Source organism: Corvus cornix, chromosome 3 (assembly GCF_000738735.6).
Source record: "Corvus cornix cornix isolate S_Up_H32 chromosome 3, ASM73873v5, whole genome shotgun sequence".
Lineage (NCBI taxonomy): Eukaryota > Metazoa > Chordata > Aves > Passeriformes > Corvidae > Corvus > Corvus cornix.
The window spans coordinates 1,554,920-1,574,561 of record NC_047056.1 but is presented as its reverse complement, the minus strand read 5'-3'; the positions used below and the strand labels follow the sequence as shown (position 1 = coordinate 1,574,561).

At 47.5% G+C, this 19,642-nt stretch overlaps 3 protein-coding genes across 3 annotated transcripts in view; 2 read left to right on the top strand and 1 right to left on the bottom strand.

The window, feature by feature from the left end:
* The window catches only part of PSME4 (proteasome activator subunit 4), a 43,996-nt gene extending 38,785 nt beyond the window's left edge, over window positions 1–5,211 (top strand). Inside the window, exons 44-47 of the mRNA XM_039569120.1 lie at window positions 1,029–1,191; window positions 2,013–2,146; window positions 2,969–3,103; window positions 3,716–5,211. Of these exons, the coding sequence (XP_039425054.1) occupies window positions 1,029–1,191; window positions 2,013–2,146; window positions 2,969–3,103 (432 nt within the window). The 3' untranslated portion in view covers window positions 3,716–5,211. The remainder of the gene's footprint in view (window positions 1–1,028; window positions 1,192–2,012; window positions 2,147–2,968; window positions 3,104–3,715) is intronic.
* Window positions 5,212–9,970: 4,759 nt separating this feature from the next.
* On the top strand, window positions 9,971–13,347 carry GPR75 (G protein-coupled receptor 75). The gene has a single exon (XM_039569990.1). It carries the CDS (start codon window positions 10,100–10,102, stop codon window positions 11,630–11,632), a length of 1,533 nt encoding a protein of 510 aa, XP_039425924.1. The 5' UTR covers window positions 9,971–10,099; the 3' UTR covers window positions 11,633–13,347.
* Window positions 13,348–15,226: 1,879 nt separating this feature from the next.
* Window positions 15,227–18,189, bottom strand: LOC104691486 (toll-like receptor 2 type-1). Its single transcript, XM_010402971.3, has one exon. It carries the CDS (start codon window positions 18,187–18,189, stop codon window positions 15,565–15,567), a length of 2,625 nt encoding a protein of 874 aa, XP_010401273.1. The 3' UTR covers window positions 15,227–15,564.
* Between the last annotated feature and the right edge of the window lie 1,453 nt (window positions 18,190–19,642).

The following is a 19,642-nucleotide window of genomic DNA, read 5'->3' as shown; positions in this document are numbered from 1 at the left end:
GTTACCTGTGACAGAATGTACCTACCAAAAATCTGGTGGCAGCATCTCAACCAGTTGATTTGGTTTGCAAGTTTGTAAATGTTGGGAGGCTTTTGTCAGAACGTAATTATGCAAAGTGGGAGTGAGTTTTGGAGGGACTCCCAATTTAAATACACTTCTACACATCTATAACTTCCTGGCTTTGGGAGATTTGAGGAGATGAGAGAACTTAGTAATACTGCTGGGTTAGTCACTTGTTTTTAAAAGAAGGATGAGTTGTCTCTACTCAGAATTCACTAACAAGGTGCTGTGGCTAGTTTAAAAGGAATGGAAAAGGAGATCTGTATTTTGAATGGCTTGGTAATTAGACAAAGGCTAAGTTTAGTCTTGTTCTCTGGAGCTTCTGGTTACCCTTGAGAAGAATATTTTTCCAACCTGGATTTCTGATTTTATTAATGTAGTGCAGAGATCTGGTACTTGAGACAAAGAAGTGTATCATGCTGGAGCATTACAGAACTGAGGTGTTGACCATAAAGTTCATTTTGTAGCTTATTAATCCAGCATCTGTTGTGTCTTCCAAAGAATTCTTGTGCTGTGGGTAGAACAGAATCAGCTGAGTCTCTGGAACATTCCTCCTGCCTTTTCTTGGAAAAGCTCTTCTGCTTTTGTCAGATGAAAAACTAAATGCTTTTGAATAAAGCCCACTTTAAAACTGATGTCAATACAGAGCCTGTTAGGAATTTCGTGAAGCAGGTTGATTATTTGGTCTTGGTCGAACTTTATTTTTAAACTTTCTAAAGCTCCTCTGTTGACAGTGGAGTTAAATTACACTATTTGCTTGAGTAGCAGGTCACTTTATGGCAAATTTTGTGACAGTAGCTCTATATTACAGCAGAGCATGTTTATTAATTTTAAAGAGCCATATAGGAAACTATTAACAGCAGGATAATACTTCAAAGGCTTTTGCTGAGCAGAGTTTGCTCACTTGGGTTAGTTGGGTGTGCTTAAAAGGGCAGTAATGGTATAAATAAATAGTGTTCTGTGCCCAGGTGAGGGAGATGGCTGCCACCACGCTCAGCGGGCTCCTGCAGTGCAACTTCCTCACCATGGACGGGCCCATGCAGACTCACTTCGAGCAGCTCTGCAAGATGAGGCTCCCCAAGAAGAGGAAGAGGGACCTGGCCTCAATGGGGGACACAATTCCTTCAGGGGGTAAGGAAATGTTTCCAAGGCTGAAAGCAGCTCAGGAAGAAATCAGTGTTTTGTGTTACATAGACTGCCATAGAATTTGATTTGCAACATAAATGGTGAATAAGAATACACAGCAAAAGCAAATATTTTTATTATGCATTCCTATATTAAATTAATTTCTTACTCTTTTAGAATTAACATTAAAGAGGTTTTTCCAGTTCCCAGTTCACAGGGATAAGGATGCAGGTGGTGAGGGATAGCAAGTTCCTCAATAAATAAAGTTCCTCGGTTGTAACAACGTAGTTTCACTCCTTTCCCACCTTACCTTCTATTTGTTAGTAGTGTGGGTTTTTTATTAAAAAAAAACCCACAAAACAACCAACCAAAAAATAAAGAGGACAAAAACCCCCTTAGTTAACCCTGGTCTGGAACTTTGGCTTCTGCCTGAACATTTAATGCATCTGAGTCACAGTCATTTGACCCAGAAATGGGTTTTCATATTGTCCAGTAGCTCTGGGATTTGAGAAAACACTCTGAATGGCAAAATAGCAAACATGGAGATGTTGTTGATGAGTTATTCATGAGATTCTTTGAGAGAGGAAAGCTCATTTGAAATGTTTATAAAGTGTCCAGCAGTTGCAGATCGATTTCCAATGGAAGAATGTGTAAAAAAATAAATATACGAGAATGAACCTGGGATTCTGAGTAAGGAAGCAGAACCAATCTGGAGCTTGTGTCTGTAGAACTCTCTGGATTTCTACAGAAGCTGGAGGTCTCTGCAGTGCCAGGGGTTTGTTGCTGATTTTCCTTAACTGATGTGGGTTGATGCCCTATTTTTGCAGACCTGGTGAAGCGCCACGCTGGCGTCCTGGGGCTCAGTGCCTGCATCCTGTCCAGTCCCTACGATGTGCCCACCTGGATGCCACAGCTCCTCATGGATCTCAGTGCCCACCTCAATGATCCCCAGCCTATTGAGGTAAAAATACAGCAGTTCTCTATTCAACAGAACACAGCTGAATACCTTTGACTCATTCTTAATTCTCTTTTCCTAGAAAAGCATAGGAACTTATTAAGAAATTTAATTTCTGCTGCTTTTTACTAAATGACTCCAAATGGTTTTAAAGCATGGACTGCTTTTAAGTATTTTTTGTGGTAGATCTATCCTTGCTTTCAAATTTAAAGCATTACATTGAAAGCTGCAAGAACTGTATTTATAATGAGGAAGTGGCTTTTTTTTTTTCATTAAAGATGTCCCTTTTGTGCATGCCATTCTAGGAAACATCAACCTGAGCCAAAACATCAGTCTGGAATTTTTTAAACAAAGTGTTACGAGCGGCCCTAGAAATAAGTTTTTTAAAGAAATAGTTGCCTTCAACTTTTACTTTTTTGTCCTGTCAGTTGGGTTTTGTTGACCTTTGCTTTTTTAGCCAGAGGAGTGAGATAAAGAATTCCTTAGATGTTTTCAGACCAAAAGCACCCATTTGAAACACCCAAGGAAAAGGCAGGGGGGAAAAGCACTTGGCTTTGATTTTATAAGAATCTCTAAAGGTTTCCCAGCTCAAAATTGTAGGTCCAGGAATCTTTTTTATAAGAACTTTGGAGTCATGACCCTGGTCAAAACACTAACCAGAACTGTGAAAATTAAAATCCTGGGCTGAATTTCCAGAGCCCTCCTTTCTTCTGGGTCCGCTCCAACCTGTGGTGGTACTGAGCAGTTGTGTTTGTTGTATCCAACATTGGTTTTGGTGTGGAGCTGGAATCCCTGACTGACAGAGCTCCATCCCAATTGTGCTGGCAGATGACTGTGAAGAAAACGCTGTCCAATTTCCGGAGGACCCACCACGACAACTGGCAGGAGCACAAGCAGCAGTTCACAGATGACCAGCTCCTGGTGCTCACTGACCTCCTGGTTTCACCCTGCTATTATGCATAGGTGGGTCAGCTGATGGGTTTTGGCATAAATGTCACTCTTAGGAATTCTACTCCAGAGTAGAGAAGAATCCTTAACCACAGGGAAAATGCTGCAGCCAAATTTCTGGCCCTTGCCCCTCCAGTGGTTTTGGTCAGATTTATTTTGGTTAAATATTTTAAGTATTGCCCATCTTTCTGTGCATCCTTGTGCTTTGCTAAGGCATTTACACTTCTTTTCCTGAATGTTGATGTTCCTTTTCTCCATTTTCTGCCAGTTGGCTGCCTTTTAAATGCATGGCAGTGTCCCTAAAGCACTGCTTTGTACTTCTGATGCCTCTGAGGACCTTACACCACCCAGTCCAGTCTATCACCTACATCTCAGGATGGGGAATGGCTGCTACCACTCGGTTTCCTCTTCCACACTCTGGCTTCGCTGCCAGGGCTCTTCACACAGGCATGTCCCCAAAGAGTGAATCCGTTCCTGGGGTTTCTCTTTGTTACACTGCAAGATTCCCCTCTCTATTGTATTGTGATGTTTTGTGACAGTATTCCAAGAGAAGCTTTAATTTATCTTTTCATATAAACAAGAGCTTGAGGCAGTATTTGTGTTTTGAACATTCTTCTTTCTTTTCAGGTTTCTCCTGGGGAAAATGAGGATGTAGGAATTTTTCTGCAAAATAAAGGAAACTCGAAAGAATTTGATCATGTAGAAAACTTTGTGCTGGAGTCCTGATGCCTAATCAAAACCACTTTTAAATACAAATGTAGAGACCTGGTTCTATTCAAAAGGAATTTCACCTCCCCAGGGAGCAGCCCGGGAGCCCCGAGGCTGCACCTGCAGGGCCTGATTGTGAGTCCATGGCAAGACCCTTCTCCTTGGCCTGCATCACACATCAGTCTTGTTTCTGCTTCCTTGCACACAGTGACTTACACTGCACATCCCTCACCCCCTTCTTCTGCCCCCTGCGTGCAGAACCAGAGAGTGCCGCAAACCGGAATTTTCTCAGTGGAGCTCTCCAATTCTGCCGATGCAGCTCCTCCCCCAGTCCTCACACAGCCCCGGGAGCCTGCCTTCCTCAGAGTTTTATTTTTCACTACTGGGATTTGAGTACCATCCAGTCCACCTCAGGGCAGCATTGCCATTTTGTATTCTCTCCCTTGTGCAAATGTAAATAGCTGAGCTCTGTGCAGTGCAGGGGTGGCAGGATGCAGCATGGGCAGCTCCTGCTGCCTGGCCAGGCCTTCGGGGGTGTCTTGACCACGTGTGGAATAAAAAAATACATGATTCTCTGCATATTTGTAAGGGGGAAAGACTATGGGTGTTTCCATGTAATTAGAGCCCACAGGTAGGAAATGATGGACTGTTAGTGGAGGTTGAATTCACAGAATGAAATGTATGCACAGTGTGGAAAGGCAGTTTTTAACAGTGTATTCTCCTAAAGATTGAGCAAGCATATCTCGTTTGAAGATTGTGGAAGCTCTGTGTTTTTTTTGCCTGCAGCTTTGTTCAGAGACTGGTATCAATTGGCTGTTTAACAACCTGTTTAATATGTGTTACATAGTTGTAAAAGACTGTATAAATTGTAGAGGCATTGCATTGACAAAACATTGTACAGTTTGCAACCTTTTACATAACACCATTGTGAGATTAATTTGTAAAGATTCATACTTAGATGTTAATACAGTAGTGGTTCTGGCTTTTGTATCAAATCAAATGCCATTCTTAGTTTTTTAAATTATTTTCTTTAACAGAATATCTCTGTGTCTGAGGGGGTTTGTTTTGCTTTTCCTGTATCTCATGACTGTGTCTCATTCAGATTTTACTGCAGCACGTGTGGCCATTTCTCAATGCTGACGTCACATATTCTGGTGTGATCCATTCATAGAATGTGAGGTACATGGAAATAACTCATAAACTGGTGTGTGTTTCATCTTTCATGCAAAACCCCAGGAGCACTGAGACCTTTGTGTGGCTCATCCCAAACTTCCAAGCACAGCAGTGCTCCTGGGGCAGTATTTAAGGAGTGTCAGCACACGGATGTAACCACTGTATAGCGTAGTGCCAAAATTATGATTTCACTTGTGTATGTAGTTTAAGACCCAATAAATGGACTGTTTGTAACTACTGCATCTTCCTGTATTTCTAAAGAGGAAATTTGTTGGTTTGAGAATGTAACTTCAGGTTTTTACAGTGCTTTTGAGCTTTTGGATGAAGCCTGTGTTTGTCTTGGGATTTGGTAGTGAGTTAAGGCAACATTAAGGATTAATTAAAGATCTTGTTCTAATGTCTGGGAAGTCAGCTTTTACATTTATGGAAAAATACCTTGTACCAGGAAAACACTTGTTAACTGCTGAGAACTGGAGAAGCTACTTTGTGTTGGAGAGGGTTTTGCTGATAGAATTAAATCTTTACAAGTGATGGAAAGCATTTGCTGCAGAGGATCATCTTTAAAGGAGGCCTTGGCTGGTGAAGTGCTGGAGCAGATATTGCACATGCTGTTCTGCAGCTTTGCTGCTTTATGCTGTACTTGGGAATTTCTTTCCTTAGTCAGGGTGTAGCTGGAGTTGGGTGCAGGATGCAGTGCACTGTAGTGAATCGTGCTCTGGTCAGGAGTGGTATTAATTCCCAACACCTTATAAATCCTCAATAAATTGCTTTATCCAAACAGATCACCCAGTAAATACAGCACCTGTTCAAAATACACTTCTACAGGATAAAACACACCTGTGGTCATGTGAGCAAACTTGTACTGATTGACTTTTGGTGAGGGAAGGATTGTTAGTCTCCTGTCCTGAAAATGCAGGAACAATTATTTACCACCAAATCTTCACCAAATACCACAACTCCAGTACTGGATTTATTCCCTATGTTTCCCCAGGCAACACCCACATCCTGAGTTCTGAACTTCCATCATTGATGTCTTACACTGTCTCTTCCCTAAAGCTGTTGAGATGAACCAACTGCAGTACCTCAGTCTGGACAGGGAGAGATTTCTAGCACAAGAAGACAGAATTTTTCCCCTTGGAACAGGAAAGGAGATGGAAAAATACCTTGGAGATGGTTTGATAGCCTCAACATCCTTAGTGACCACCTATCAGACTGCACAGGTAGCCTGTGACCACCTCACTGAAGCACCAAGGAAGGGCAGAGATGTAAGGCAGAATTTGGGGGCTTTGAGAGGTGTTTTGGTTTTTGGGGTTGGGGTTTTTTGAGGGTTTGGTTTTTAAGAGCTCAGGTTACTAGTGCTGTACTGCTCAGTGGCTCTTGCTAGACCATTAAGTGGTGTGATCTCCCGTATTTCCATAATCAGGTGGGTATATTTGGTGGTTATTTTGATAAAAAATACATAAGAAAATTACCAAGTAGGCAAATACGACTTTTAACCTGTGCTTTTGGGTGGTGCCACAGTCTCAGCATTGGTGGACTGTGTTGCTAATAAGTTCATGTATTCATGTATAATTAAAGAGGTTCCTTATTTCTGGTATATTATGACTGTATTCCTGTTATGTCCAGGTATCTCCCTTTCCTCCTTCTTACTTCTTTCCCAGGCTGCTGGGACTGCTGTGCTGGGTACACTGGATGATGTGATGATGTCTCCTGTCAGTTTTTCACAGTTAGGCATCCCCAGCATCCCACACCCTGCTCAGTCTCACACTTCCTTCCACAGCTTTAGGCTTCCTGGAATCCTGCAGCAGAGCCTCCAGCTCCCTTTACCCCAGGGCTGTGCAAAATGCAATGATCTGGTAAGATGCAAGATCGAAAATAAAGCCGCATGGCAATAGAAAGGTTTGCTGGCCACTGTCCTGGGGAGATTTTAACTCTAACCCTGCTGTGAGTCACCAGCTGATTGTTTTACATCCTCATGGCATTCTGCAGTACCTGGAAGACAACTTTTGGGGATTTCTAATAAAAGGAGGGGAATTTGGCCTCAGCCTGCTCTAGACATCCAGGTTGCTAGCAGGCAAAGGAATCCATGCTCCAAGGAAGGGGTTCCAGGTGGTTAATCCAAGGCAAGGTCCTCACGGTATTGGTGCAGTGGTAGTTTCACAGCCTGGTTTAATGTCAAAGACAAACTCTGTGGAAGATGCAGAATATTGCTGAGCAGATTTTGCTGCTGCAGATGGAGCTGGACACACATTTCCCTTGGGGAATATGAGATGCCATCATTTCTGATTGGCATTCTTAAGAAAACCAGCAATAAAACAAATAAATCTGTTCTAGCAATAAATGCACTCAGATTACAATCAGTCCAGGTCGAAGCCCAGCTGAGTTCACCCTGAAAGGGTTCTGTTAAAAGCTTCTCACTGCTACTCTAATATTTTCTCCTGGCTTTTACTTCTAATCCAGAAAAAAAAAAAAATTTCCCCTTTTATTATTCCAGCTGCTTTCCCCTAGAACTCTTTTGTTAAAATCACAAGGTACAATTCTTAGAGATGGGGGTAGATTTCAGCAATTAAAAGTAATTTCCAGTAAATATCTGCAAAACAACACTGTTGTCAAAAATGCCTTGGGAACATTGTTTCCCTTTATGCAGTAGGAACTCCCAAGACTGAACAATGAGAAGCCTGATAGCTGTAAAGAGCACTGGATTTTTAAGGGATTAGTTTAAGGAAAGCCTTGAATGCTGCAAAGAGTGAATACCCTCATACCCTGTGCAAGGTAAGTTGTTGCTCTTGTGATTCCTTTCTTGCAAAACAGACTTTCTTCCACTGCTTTTCTCCCCCACTCAAACTTTGGAAGCTCTTTTAAAAGCTAAAAAGTCCTTTTCAAAAGGGACAGGCTGGTGAGACACTTTGCTGTGCTCCCGTGGATCCTTTTTGCCTCAGCTCATTCCCTTCCTCCCTGAGAACAATCCCTTCTCCTTTTCTGCTGCAATGTTTGAGGCTCTCAGCCTTTGATCCAGCTACACTTTCCCCTTCATTTCAAACCACAGTTAGTAACTGTAGAGGGGTAAAACATCTTAACCAACCCCACTCTTGCCTTAGGCTAATATTTTGTTACTCTTGTTTAATCCCATAATTCAGCATCCTCTGATGTTTATAAATAAGAAAATTCGAGGAGGGAGATCCCACCTTGTCAATGACCCAGGAGGACCAAGATTCACCCACAGATTTCAAATTACCACAACTGGAGAACAAAAATACAAGTAAGGGAAAATAAGTGGCAGCCAAGTTGAAAGAGAACATAACTTGAAGCCACAGGAAACGGTGTTTTGGATTTTGGACCTTCCCCCTCCTGTACACAACCAGTTTAAGGACAAAACCCAAGGCAAAATGCACCTGCCCAGGTTGCAAGGCACTGCTGCAGCCAACTGCTGGCATTTCCCCAAGAACAAATCCACCCTCATTCCCAGTGTTTTTAGCAGGCAAAGGCTCACGGGCCAGGCTGTTGTCACCAGCCAGAGGGTTATAAAAACATTGCTCTGGGGTTTAGAAAGGAATGTGTTGAAAAATAAACAGGCAGGTGGCACTGGGAAGCTGTCAGGTGTCAAACTTGCACACTGGTGGCTGGCTGGATGGTTCTACAAAGCACCTGGGGTAGGGGATGGTTATTAAAACAACAGATTAATGTATATACATTGATTGTGAGACAAGTGCCATGCATAAGTCAGAAATACTGGATCTGCTGTATTTTCATAGTGCTTTTGTGCCTTGCCTGGCTGGATTTTGATCTCTTCCACCTGGATTTCCAGTGCCACGGAGGCCCCTCAGCTGTGTCTGCCTTGGAGAATGTCCGCTGAGCGTTTCCTCACCCTCATAGTCCTGTAAGTACTTCAAAACCATCCCTTTAATGCTCAGATATCCAACACTCTCCATCACTACTATATTTGCAACAGCAGTTGGCAGCAAACAGATAAAGAAATAACGCTGATTATGTTTTCTGTCCCCATGGGAACATAGAAGATGCTTTGCCTTAGATCCTGTGCTTCTGAGTAAATACAAAGAGCACCCTGGCCCCACTGAGCTGGCTCAGGAAAGTGATGCAAAAGTGCAAGTAGGGCAGGAGGCAGCATGCAGAACTTTGATGTTGATGCTGAACAGGTTTTGGGTTGGGGCAGGTGTTTTGTTGGTGTACAGTCAGCACAGATCCTCTGCTCTGGGGAGACCCCACTTGGAACTCTGCATCCAGCTCTGGGGTCACAGCACAGGAAGGACACAGAGCTGTTGGAGCAAGTACAGGGGAGGCACCAAGACGATCAGAGGGATGGAGCAGCTCTGCTGTGAGGAAAGGCTGGGAGAATTGGGATTGTTCAGCCTGGAAAAGAGAAGCGTCAGGGTGATCTAACTGCAGCCTTCCAGTACCTGAAGGGAACTTAAAGAAAAGATGAGGCAAGCCTCTTTACAAGATCATGTGCCAGGACAATGTAGAATGGGTTCAAATTGAAAGAGAGTAGGTTTAGGTTGGCTATTAGGAAGAAATACTTCCCTGTAAGGTTGGTGAGGCCCTGGCACAGATTGCTCAGGGAAGCTGTGGCTGTCCCATCCCTGGGAGTGTCCACGGCCAGGTTGGGCAGGGCTTGGAGCAACCTGGGCTAGTGTAAGGTGTCCCTGCCCATGGCAGGGAGAGGAACGAGATGGTCTTGCAGTCCCCTTCCCACCCAAACCCTTCTGTGATTCTCTAGACCACACTCTGTGCTGCTCCAGCCGCTCGCATCACCGCTGCTCCCGGAGCTGGAGTGGCGGGGATGCAGCGCCAGCGGGGCTTTGGGGAGCTCGGTGCCGCCTCCCCCGGAGCCGCCTCCCCCGGAGCCGCCTGTGCCTGGCGGTGCGGGGGGGCTGCGGCTCTGTCCCCGCCGCCCAGCCCGGCCCGGCCCGGCGCCGCTGCGGCGAAGGCAGCGGAACGGAGCGGGGAGGGGCCGGGCCGGGCGCCATGGCGGGGCGGGCGGCGCTGAGGCGGCGGTGAACGGGCGGCGAAGGGGCCGGGCGGGAGCCCTGAGGCGGCGATGAGGGGGCGGTGAAGAGGCAAGGCGGGAGCCCCGCGGCGGCGATGAGCGGGCGGTGAAGGGGCCGGGCGGCGATGAACGGGTCGGGGCGGCTGCCGCCCGGGCCCGCGGAGCAGCTGGGCGCGAACGGCAGCGGCCCCGCGGAGCTGCGGGAGGGCACTCACGCCGCCACGCTGGCCGCCTGCGCCTCCTTGCTGGCCCTCGTCTTCTGCCTGGGCTCCTACGGCAACCTCATCGTGCTGCTCTCCTTCTTCGACCCGGCCCTCCGGAAATTCCGCACCGACTTCGACTTCATGATCCTCAACCTCTCCTTCTGCGACCTCTTCATCTGCGGCGTGGCCGCCCCCATGTTCGCCTTCGTCCTGTTCTTCGGCCCGGCCCGCGGCGTGCCCGGCACCTTCTGCTTCACCTTCCACCTCACCAGCTCCGGCTTCATCATCATGTCGCTCAAGACGGTGGCGGTGATCGCGCTGCACCGGCTGCGCATGGTGCTGGGCAAGCATCCGCACCGCGCCGCCTCCGCGCCCTGCTCGCTGCTCCTCACGCTGCTGCTCTGGGCCGCCAGCTTCACCCTGGCCACGCTGGCCACGCTGCGCACCCGCGGCTCCCGCCTCTGCCTGCCCATGGCCAGCCTGCCCAGCGGACAGGGCAAGCTCATCCTCTACCTCTACGTCACCGACTTCATCTGCTGCGTGGCCGTCGTGTCCGTGTCCTACGTGATGATCGCCCAGGCCCTGCGCAGGAACGCGCGGGCGAGGAAGTGCCCGCCCGCGGTGGCCGTGGGAGCCCCCAGGGCTCAGCTCTTCGCAGGGCCCGGGGCCGTCCCCGCCCTATACAGGACCCAGAGCTGCACCAAGCCACCCCACGGCCACGCCAAGCTCGCTGGCCGGCTCCCGCTGGCCTCGGCCGTCAATCTGGCCACGGCCAAAGACTCCAAGGCCGTGGTGACGTGCGTGGTCATCGTGCTCTCCGTCCTGGTGTGCTGCCTGCCCCTGGGCATCTCCTTGGTGCAGGACATGCTGTCCAGCAGCGGTGGCTTTGTGCTCTACCAGTTTGAGCTGTGTGGGTTTACCCTCATTTTTTTCAAGTCGGGATTAAATCCCTTTATATATTCCCGCAACAGCGCGGGGCTGCGGAGACGTGTGGTCTGGTGCCTGCAGTACGTGGCGCTGGTCTTTTTGTGCTGCAAGCACAAGACTAGGCTTCGAGCCATGGGCAAAGGCAGCCTGGAGGTCAACAGGAACAAGTCGTCCCACCACGAGACCAACTCAGCCTACATGTTGTCTCCAAAGCCTCAGAAGAAGGGTTTGGAGCAGGCGTGCGGTGCCAGCCACTCCAAGGACAGCGTGCTGAGTCCCAAGGCGTCCGCGGGGCAGCAGCACTACGGGCAGAGCAGCTCCACCCCGATGAACACGCGGATCGAGCCCTACTACAGCGTGTACAACAGCAGCCCCTCGGCGGAGGTGAGCACCCCGCACAGCCTGCAGCCCGCGGGCTCCGCCTTCGGCTTTGCCAAGCCCTGCATCCCCGCGCTCCATCACTCCGGCAGCGCAGGGTGGGACTGCGGCGCTGCTCCCGCCAGGCACATACCACTGCCCTCCGTGTAGCCTTGGCACCACCCAGCCATTCCAGAGGGTCCCCTGCTCTGCTTTGCGGAGGAATTGCTCCGAACTCCATGATACTGCTGCCAATGAGTACAAACGCCGTTCCCGTTCGCGTTTGAAGCAAACGTGGAGCTGTCGCCTCCGTGACGCGCTCTGGAGTTCCCGTGGCGAGCCAGAAAGGGGGATATTTTAGATGTGGAATTGTTGCACGAGGGTGGTTTGGTTACTAAATTTTACTGCTGGACAAGTGAAAAAAAAAGTAGATTCCATAATTACGTGTTCATTATGTCACAAGGGCAGGATGGACAAGGCTCAAAGTAACCTGGGATAGGGGAAGGTGTCCCTGCCCATGGCAGGGGATGGATCATCTTTAAGGTTCTTTCCAACCCATTCTATGATAAGACAGAGTATTATAAATACCTTGTATTTTCAGGAAGGAAGAACTAGGGAGATGCTTGGTGTACTTGAGTTTAAGCTCTTCCCGTTGCAGAAGGTTGGAACAATCAGCATTTTTCAGTAATAACAGAAGCCCTTTCTCTTCACAGGGTGAAACCCTGGTTCTGTTGAGGTAAATGGCAAAATTCCCATGAACTCAGCTAAAGTTCGGGATTTCACTCTTGGCTTCTTTAAGTGGGACAAGGTTTTGTTTGGTCAGTGTTATATTGCCACTGGGGAGGGACATTGGAGAAGTGTGGCACTGGAATAAACCACTGCAGTATATATATTAGTATCTGCTGGGCATTGGGGTTTTCATGATGGTGGCATTATGTGTCCCAAAATAATTTGGAGAACTATTTTACATCTGATGGAAATAACATGCACTACCTAATTATTTGCATTACTTGAGGATAAAGATGAATTTTGCAATATTATGGGACTGATACGCCAGGAGGAGCACAGTCACCTCTAGAATTCCCTAACTGGTCAGCTGTCAGGCAGAGTCGTGTTGCTGCTTGCTCTTTTGCCCTTGACTTTGTATGAATTGGGATTTGGCTATTCCTGACAGGCAGAACTGACAGCTGTTAATATTTTTAAAACCAGAATGACAAGTTTTTTGAGCTTTTGTTAAGAAGTCTGACATCAGTTTGATTACATCTGTCTGCTTAGAAATTTTGTCCGTTGGTCTACACAGCAAGCAAATAACAGAAGTTAAATATTTTTTTAATCAATCCAACCATTTGTGTTGTCACTTACTATGGGAATTCCCTTAGAGACAACAACTCAGGGGCATTTGAATTCCTGACAGTTCTTGCTCTAAGTGGCCAGATCTCTTCCAAACAAGCAATCACCTTTCAGCTTCTGTGGACCTCAGCAGAGCCTCAGTGTCTCCAAAATAATTGTGCCACAGACTTTTGATGCCTTGCTATAGGAAATTGGACACCTTCAGGAAAATGACAGTGATGGGAAGGTGATTTGTTACTTTAGAAACAGGAAATGTCCACATCATTGCTGTCTGTGAGTTGTTGGTTCCGGCTTTTTGTTAACTAAACTGTTTTCAAGATTCTCCTGGAACACTGTTCTTTGTTTAACACTGAATATGAATTAATTCTGAATAATTCAAACCAGCTTTCTTGCAATAAAACCAGTGTGAATAACTTTCTAATACAAATGTAAAATTGAAATTATTTCCCTGAGTCCTTTCTCTCTGCCCAGATATTTTTTTTCTCTAAATGAATAATGTGGTTCTTTCTAAACAGTATAAAAGATAATGAAGAGGTCTTGTTTGGCTGTTCTGTATTTGAATTTCTCTTCAGTACAAATTGTACTGGAGGGAAAAATATACATGAGGTAGCTTTGGGGGTTTGCTGTGTGTATGGGCAACTTCTCCTGTGCCTTTAGATCACATGAACTTCATCACAGGTCTCAAAATTAAACCACTCACACCTCATAAATAATTTGCATTGAGTATTCATGTGGGAGTAAAGCAAGAAGGGGCCAAGCAGGAGGTTTTCTTGCCTTTATGTGACAAAAGAACTGACGTCCCCATCAAAGCTCTTTGTAATTTGCTCTGTGTTAACTCCTGATGCCAGCTGTGCCCTTAACACCACCCGTGTAATTAATATTGGTGTTAATCTCTACAGTATCATAGTGCCAGATGGGAAACTGCAACACCTTTTAATCTGCAGGAGGAACAAAATTTAAGTTGCCAGTTGTACTAAATAACAGTTTTGTGGGAGGTTTATGGATGTAGTAAATCAAAACTGGATTTTGAAAGCAGGTGCAACTTTGCAGTGAATCATGAACTGAAATAATCAAATTTTTGATAAAATAATTGGTTTAGCCTCTTCTGGAGTGTAACTTCTCTTTTTTTCCCCTTAGCCCCATCTATCAGAAACCTGCTGAGCACAGAACCAGTAAAGAACCAGTAAAGCTCCAGTAAAGAACCAGTAAAGAGTCACTGCAAGCTTAAAAAGCAGCGATGGAATTGAGAGGGAAGCAGCGGAACGTGGAAGTGGAAAATGTGTGGGAAGAGAGGAAGGGAGAAATGTGACCACTGAGTGGTTTAGAAAGAGGAAAGTGTAAAGGTTATTAGAAAAACAGCTGATTAATTAATTGGGGCTCGTTAACAAGTGACTTCTGGTTGCTAAAATGAACAAAAATATTTGTAATATTTTTATAATTCATGGTCTTTTTAAGCCCTAGATCTCTGTGGTGGTAAGAGCTGGCTTTTTCAGCTGCTGGCCTGCAGGATTGTGAGTTTTATCCTTAATATATAAAGCCTCAAAGCTGATGATGCTAAATCATTTTGCTGAGGAAAGGTGGGTTTGCACTGAGTTCCAAGGGATCTCTGTCAATGGAGATATTTGTTTCATGTTCCCCCTTTTGGCAGCAAATAGGTTGGTCTTGGTCTTGTTTTGTCACAGCAGAGCCAATTCCTTTTCAGAGTCTGTGTTCCAAACATGCTGCACACAGACATTCTGCATTCCTGGATCTGGGATCTTCTGGGGGGAAGTTTTTGGGTTTGCTCATCATGGGAGCAAGTCCAGGTCGTGCTAAACCAAATCATTTGTCCTCACCAGGTGTTTAGTTTCTGTCACAGTCTGTTGATTTCCCTTGAATGTGAAAGTTGGATCAGCTGAATTTCTTTTGTTTTTTCCCAAGCACAATAAATAAAATTATCAAGTGGCACTAGGCAAGGGCAAGGACTATGCAGAGGTAGCACTGAATCCATTAGAAATGGGTCAAGGTGACTGTGTCAGGTGGAACTTTCCTAAATCTAAATAATAATGTACAGAATTTGCTTATTCTCCAGAGATTTGTAATTAAACAAAGCTCACCCCGGTTATATAACAGCAGAGACCAACACACTCAGCTGGTTCTTTTTGTACTGTCTGGTTGTATATTTTATTCTGTATTTACAAAATATTTTCAAGTCTCATCTCTTCCAGCAGTCACTGAATCCAAAATCTGTAGCAGTGTGGGTTTAGCCTCTCTCAGAGGGCTGAATTAAGTCAATCTTTAATCTTTCCTTGCCAAAGCACAGAAAGGAGCTGCTCCCTGTGTACCAGCGTGGTTTGTGGCTCTCTTACCTGCACACAGGTGTTCCCACCTTAAGCTGTCCCAGAATCAGGAATCTGAAGTCCAGTCCTAAGACACCACTTCTCACTGCCACCACCTCAGGAAGGCAGCGAGGACATGCAGTGTGACTTGAGCAGTTCTTCCTTTCAGGTGACATCCACAGCACTTACAGAAATGCTGGGAATAGCTGGACAAATTCAAACATCCAGGAGGAAAAGGCTTTTTATTGGCACTCAGGTCTCATCCCTTCAGGTTTCTTTATCAGAGGCAATAACAGGCATGCTGCAGTCCCCCTAGGAGCCTCTCCTGGAGCTGATCCAGACAAAGCCCTGGGCACCTCAGCAGCCTTTGCAGGAGGTAAGTGCTTTTGTTTGACCACAGGCTTTCCAGGCACAGCCCTCACAGTTCCCTGGGTCTCATTCCAGCTCCTGCATTTCCAGAGCAGATCCGTTCTCCGCTCGCACGAGCGGCTCGTTGGTTGTTTTTAGGACGGCTTTTAGCTGATGCCAGAATATTTTCTGCTTGTGTTCCTCAGGGCTCCACTTCAAGTAGGTTTTCCTTCTCAGCAATTTCCTGAGTTTGCTGAATTTCTGAGGGACGCTGTGGGGCGGGAGATCTTCCAGCACGATCATGATGAGGGAATCCAGGTTTTCATTCAGGACCCGGTGTTCGGCAAAATACAGCTCGTACTGACACCAGCAGCTGTTCACAAAGCTGGGAGAGAGAACAAAAAGCACTTTATGGCTGTTCTCTATGCAGTAAAAAATGTTCCCAAGCACGGGATGCCCCGGTTTGAAATCCCTCTCGTGGTAACATATCCTGAACCCATCATTTTCCAGCTTTTCCAGCAGGTTCTCTTTGGTCCAGTCGGCATCGTGCTCGCTGTACGAGATGAAGGCATCGAAGAGTTTGTTTTCTGGCCTCTTCTCGTACTGCTTCCTTTTGGCCATGCACCAGTACCAGCCCATCCTGATGTACCAGGGCCCGTCCAGGCGCCAGCAGAGCACGGTGAGGGCCAGCACAGCCAGGCCGGCAGCGCCGGCGGTCACGGCCAGCTGGACACCCAGGGAGCAGCGCAGCAGTGTCAGGTGGCTGCTGCCCACCAGGGAGCCCCGGCGTTCCGGGGGGAAGCTGCACGTCATGGCCCCCCTGCCCCTGATCTCCAGCTGGGGCTCGTGGATGTAGACGTTCACGAACCAGTACAGGTCACAGGTACAGAAAAAGTGCTCCCCTTGGACAGTCAGAACCCTCAGACTCGTCAGTGGGCCAAACGTGGCCTCCACAATGGTTGTGATGGCGTTGTCGCTGATGTCCAGCTCGACCAGAGAAGCTGGGAGAGAGCCATGCTGCAGAAAGGAGATCTTATTCCCTGATAGATTAAAATACTTCAGCCCTGGGAGGGATTCCCCAAAGCCATCGGGCAGCTCTGGGATCAGGTTGTGGCTGCTGTCCAGGCTGGTCAGTGCAGGAAGGCGCCCAGCGGGCTCCAGATGTGTGATCAGGTTCCCAGAAATGTTTAGATGTTCCAGCTTTTCCAGGGCATCAGTTAAGGACAACACCTTCACCTTGTTTTTACTGAAATCACATTTTTTTAAGGCTGATGGAAAATACTCGGTGTGCATAGCCACAATTTTGTTATTCTGAATCATAAATATTGTTAAGTTGGAGAGGGATTTCAGACTGGGGGGGATGACTTCGATGTCGTTGTTGCTGATGTCGAGATGCTGCAGGGAGGAGGGGAAATTGGGAAGTACAGAAATGTAGTTGCTGCTGAGGTCCAGAAATAACAGTTCTTCCACTGTCTCAGCAAACCACTCTGGCAGCTCCACAATGGAGCAGCTGGACATTCCCAGGTGTTTCACTTTCTCGGGAAGGCTTTCAATGGGTGTTCCAGCCACGTTCCTGACAAAGGAGATGGCGCTGATGTGTACAGTTCCGGGGGGAGGGACACACGTTGGAAGTGCATTCCCGCTTTCTGAGAATGCTGTGTAGATGAAGTGGTTTCCTTGAACGTACATTTTTTCCAAGTTAAACAATTTTTTAGCGAAATTCACTGGAATTTGGCTGATGTTGGTGAAGGACAAATCAATTTCCTTGATGCTGGAAGGGAGGCACAGCGTATCCAGGCTGTTGATGGGGTTGTTGCTGATGTTTAGGAACAAAAGCTGGTGGGATGGGAACTCACAGATGGACTCGGCATCCAGGATGTTAATGGTTAACTTGTTGGAGCTGGCGTCGATGGACAGCGTGTTTTCCATTGGAAAGAACAGCCCAAACAGTGACAGAAGATCCATTTCCACGTTGTTGTGACTGATGTCAAGCTCCAAAATCCTGTCCAGCTGGGCTTGGCAGAGATCCTCATCCAGTTTTAACATCAGCTCTTCCGTGGTGAGGTTACTGTGGGACAGGTCGAGTGTCCCGTTAATGGGAATTCCACAGAGGCTGGGCTCGGGTGTGGCTGTGGGAGGGGCCACTGTGTTCCCCTCTCCCCTCCGAAGAAGATTCCCTGTGCTTCTCCTGAGCCTGGGGTTAAGGATTTGCCGGAGAGACAGAACTCCGGAGCGCGGCAGCTCTTTGGTGGGAACAGAAGGCTCCAGAGCAGCCCCATAGGATTTGTCAGAATTCTTGGAAAGCTGCAAAGACCCCGGAGCTTTGCCAGCGGGTGAGAGCTTCAGGTGGGGTGGGAGATTTGACAGAAGCAGCTTCTCGTAATTAAATGATAAATCCACAGAAACCAGGCTGAGCAGACTCTGGAACGCTCCAGGCTCAACATCCCTGATCCGATTGTAGGAAAGGTCTAGAACTTCCAACCTGGCAAATCTTTCCAAGTCTCTCTTGGTTATTTTTTCAATGACATTGTGTGAGAAATTGAGAGCTCTCGCTGTTTTTGGAGCTTGTGCTTCTGAGACAGAGGAGAGGTTTGAATAGGAGTAGTTATATACCAGGAAGGCTGGAGGTGTTCTCCATGTTAGGAATCCATGTGCTCTGCTGAGTAAGAGAGGAATGAAGCAGAAATGAAGGCAGCCAGGAAGGATCCTCATCCTGGAGAAAAGAAATGTTAAATCCATCATTATAATATTTTAAAGAATACCCTAAAAAATAATCCTAATTTACTTGCAAGTCCAGAAATTGTTTCATTAATTGTATCCATGAATCCCTTTTTATCTACCAAAATAAAACACATCTTCAGAGTAAGAGAAACAGAGTGTCTGAGAATTATTTGAAGTAGAGCACTAATCATGAGGTCATGGTAGATGAAGTCTGAATTATTTTTTATTTCTTTTTTTTTCTCAGGCAGCCCCTGCAATATCATCTTCCCCCTGGAAAATCTGAAATGCCCTTCGTGGCTCCGTGGGACTCAGGTTTTATGTCTCCCATCCTGGTGCACAACAACCAGGTAAGTCTGACCCCTCCAAAACCTGTTCGGCCGCTCAGGGACATCCCAGGGAGCTGCACGTAATTGTGTGGCCCCGGATCTTCCCCTGATCCCAGCCCCTGGAGCTTTGCTCAGCCGAGGATTCACCAGTGACCATTTGTTTGGCCTTACCTGTCAGAGTTAAGTTTTCTTGGAAGCAGGATATGGGAAGCAGCCAGGAGAGGTCACTGCCCCACGTTCCCAGTGCCGGGAGCGTCGCTGCCCGGTTCCAGCCCTGCCCCGGGTCTCTGTCACGGGTCCCTGGCCCCGCCGCTCCGGGCCGTGTATTTGTTCCCTGCAGAGGCAGGTGCAGAGCTCCAGGTGAGGAACCTGTGTCACCGCAGTCCCCTTTGCTGCCCACCGGGCTTGGGCCACCAGGTTCAACTGAAGGGAAGGGACGTCAGTGACTTCCCAGCTCTGTCTCCCACTGCCAGCAGATTCCCCAATCCACCCCACATCCCGCAGAGACACCCGGCACAGTGGTGAGCAAGCCAGGAACCCCCGGGGTGTGAAAAGCATCGTGAATTTATCACACAGCTCTCTCCTCACTTCCAGCCACCCTCCCATCCCTCTGATCCCCTGTACCTGCTCTCCTGGGCGCTCCTCCTTCACCTTCTGCTGCCTCGGGTGCCTTTTGTGGAGCTGGGAGCAGAGCGGGGCGGGCTGGGGCACCCCCGGCACCGCCCAGCCTCGCCCCCTCCCCTGTGCCCGGCGGAGGAGGAGGTGGTGGTGCCGGAGATGATGCTCCCCGGTGAAATCTGTCAAGTTTTCCCCTTCGCGTCGCTGCCGGGCGTTGCCCCAACCCGTGGCCGAGGGGGAAATAAAAGGTGGAAGTTGCTCGTTTAATGCATCACGGTGTCGTCCCGAGGCATTGCTTCAGCCTCAGCAGCACAAGTTGGGGAGAAAACTGAAAAACCAAGTTCAGCAAGCAGTGCATGGGTTGGCCAGAGCTCGCCAGGGACAGACTGCAGGCCTTGGGAGCAGGAATGCCGGGGAGCGTGGTGTGTTGCTCCCGGGGGGACACAGAGCAAAGGGTGGAGCAACACCGTGGTGCTGTGTTCATGCTCCGTCAAAAACAA

What these genes read in the sequence shown, in the direction of transcription:
- LOC104691486 (XM_010402971.3), bottom strand. Translation starts at nt 18,189, where the DNA reads ATGAGGATCCTTCCTGGCTGCCTTCATTTCTGCTTCATTCCTCTCTTA.
- GPR75 (XM_039569990.1), top strand. Translation starts at nt 10,100, where the DNA reads ATGAACGGGTCGGGGCGGCTGCCGCCCGGGCCCGCGGAGCAGCTGGGC.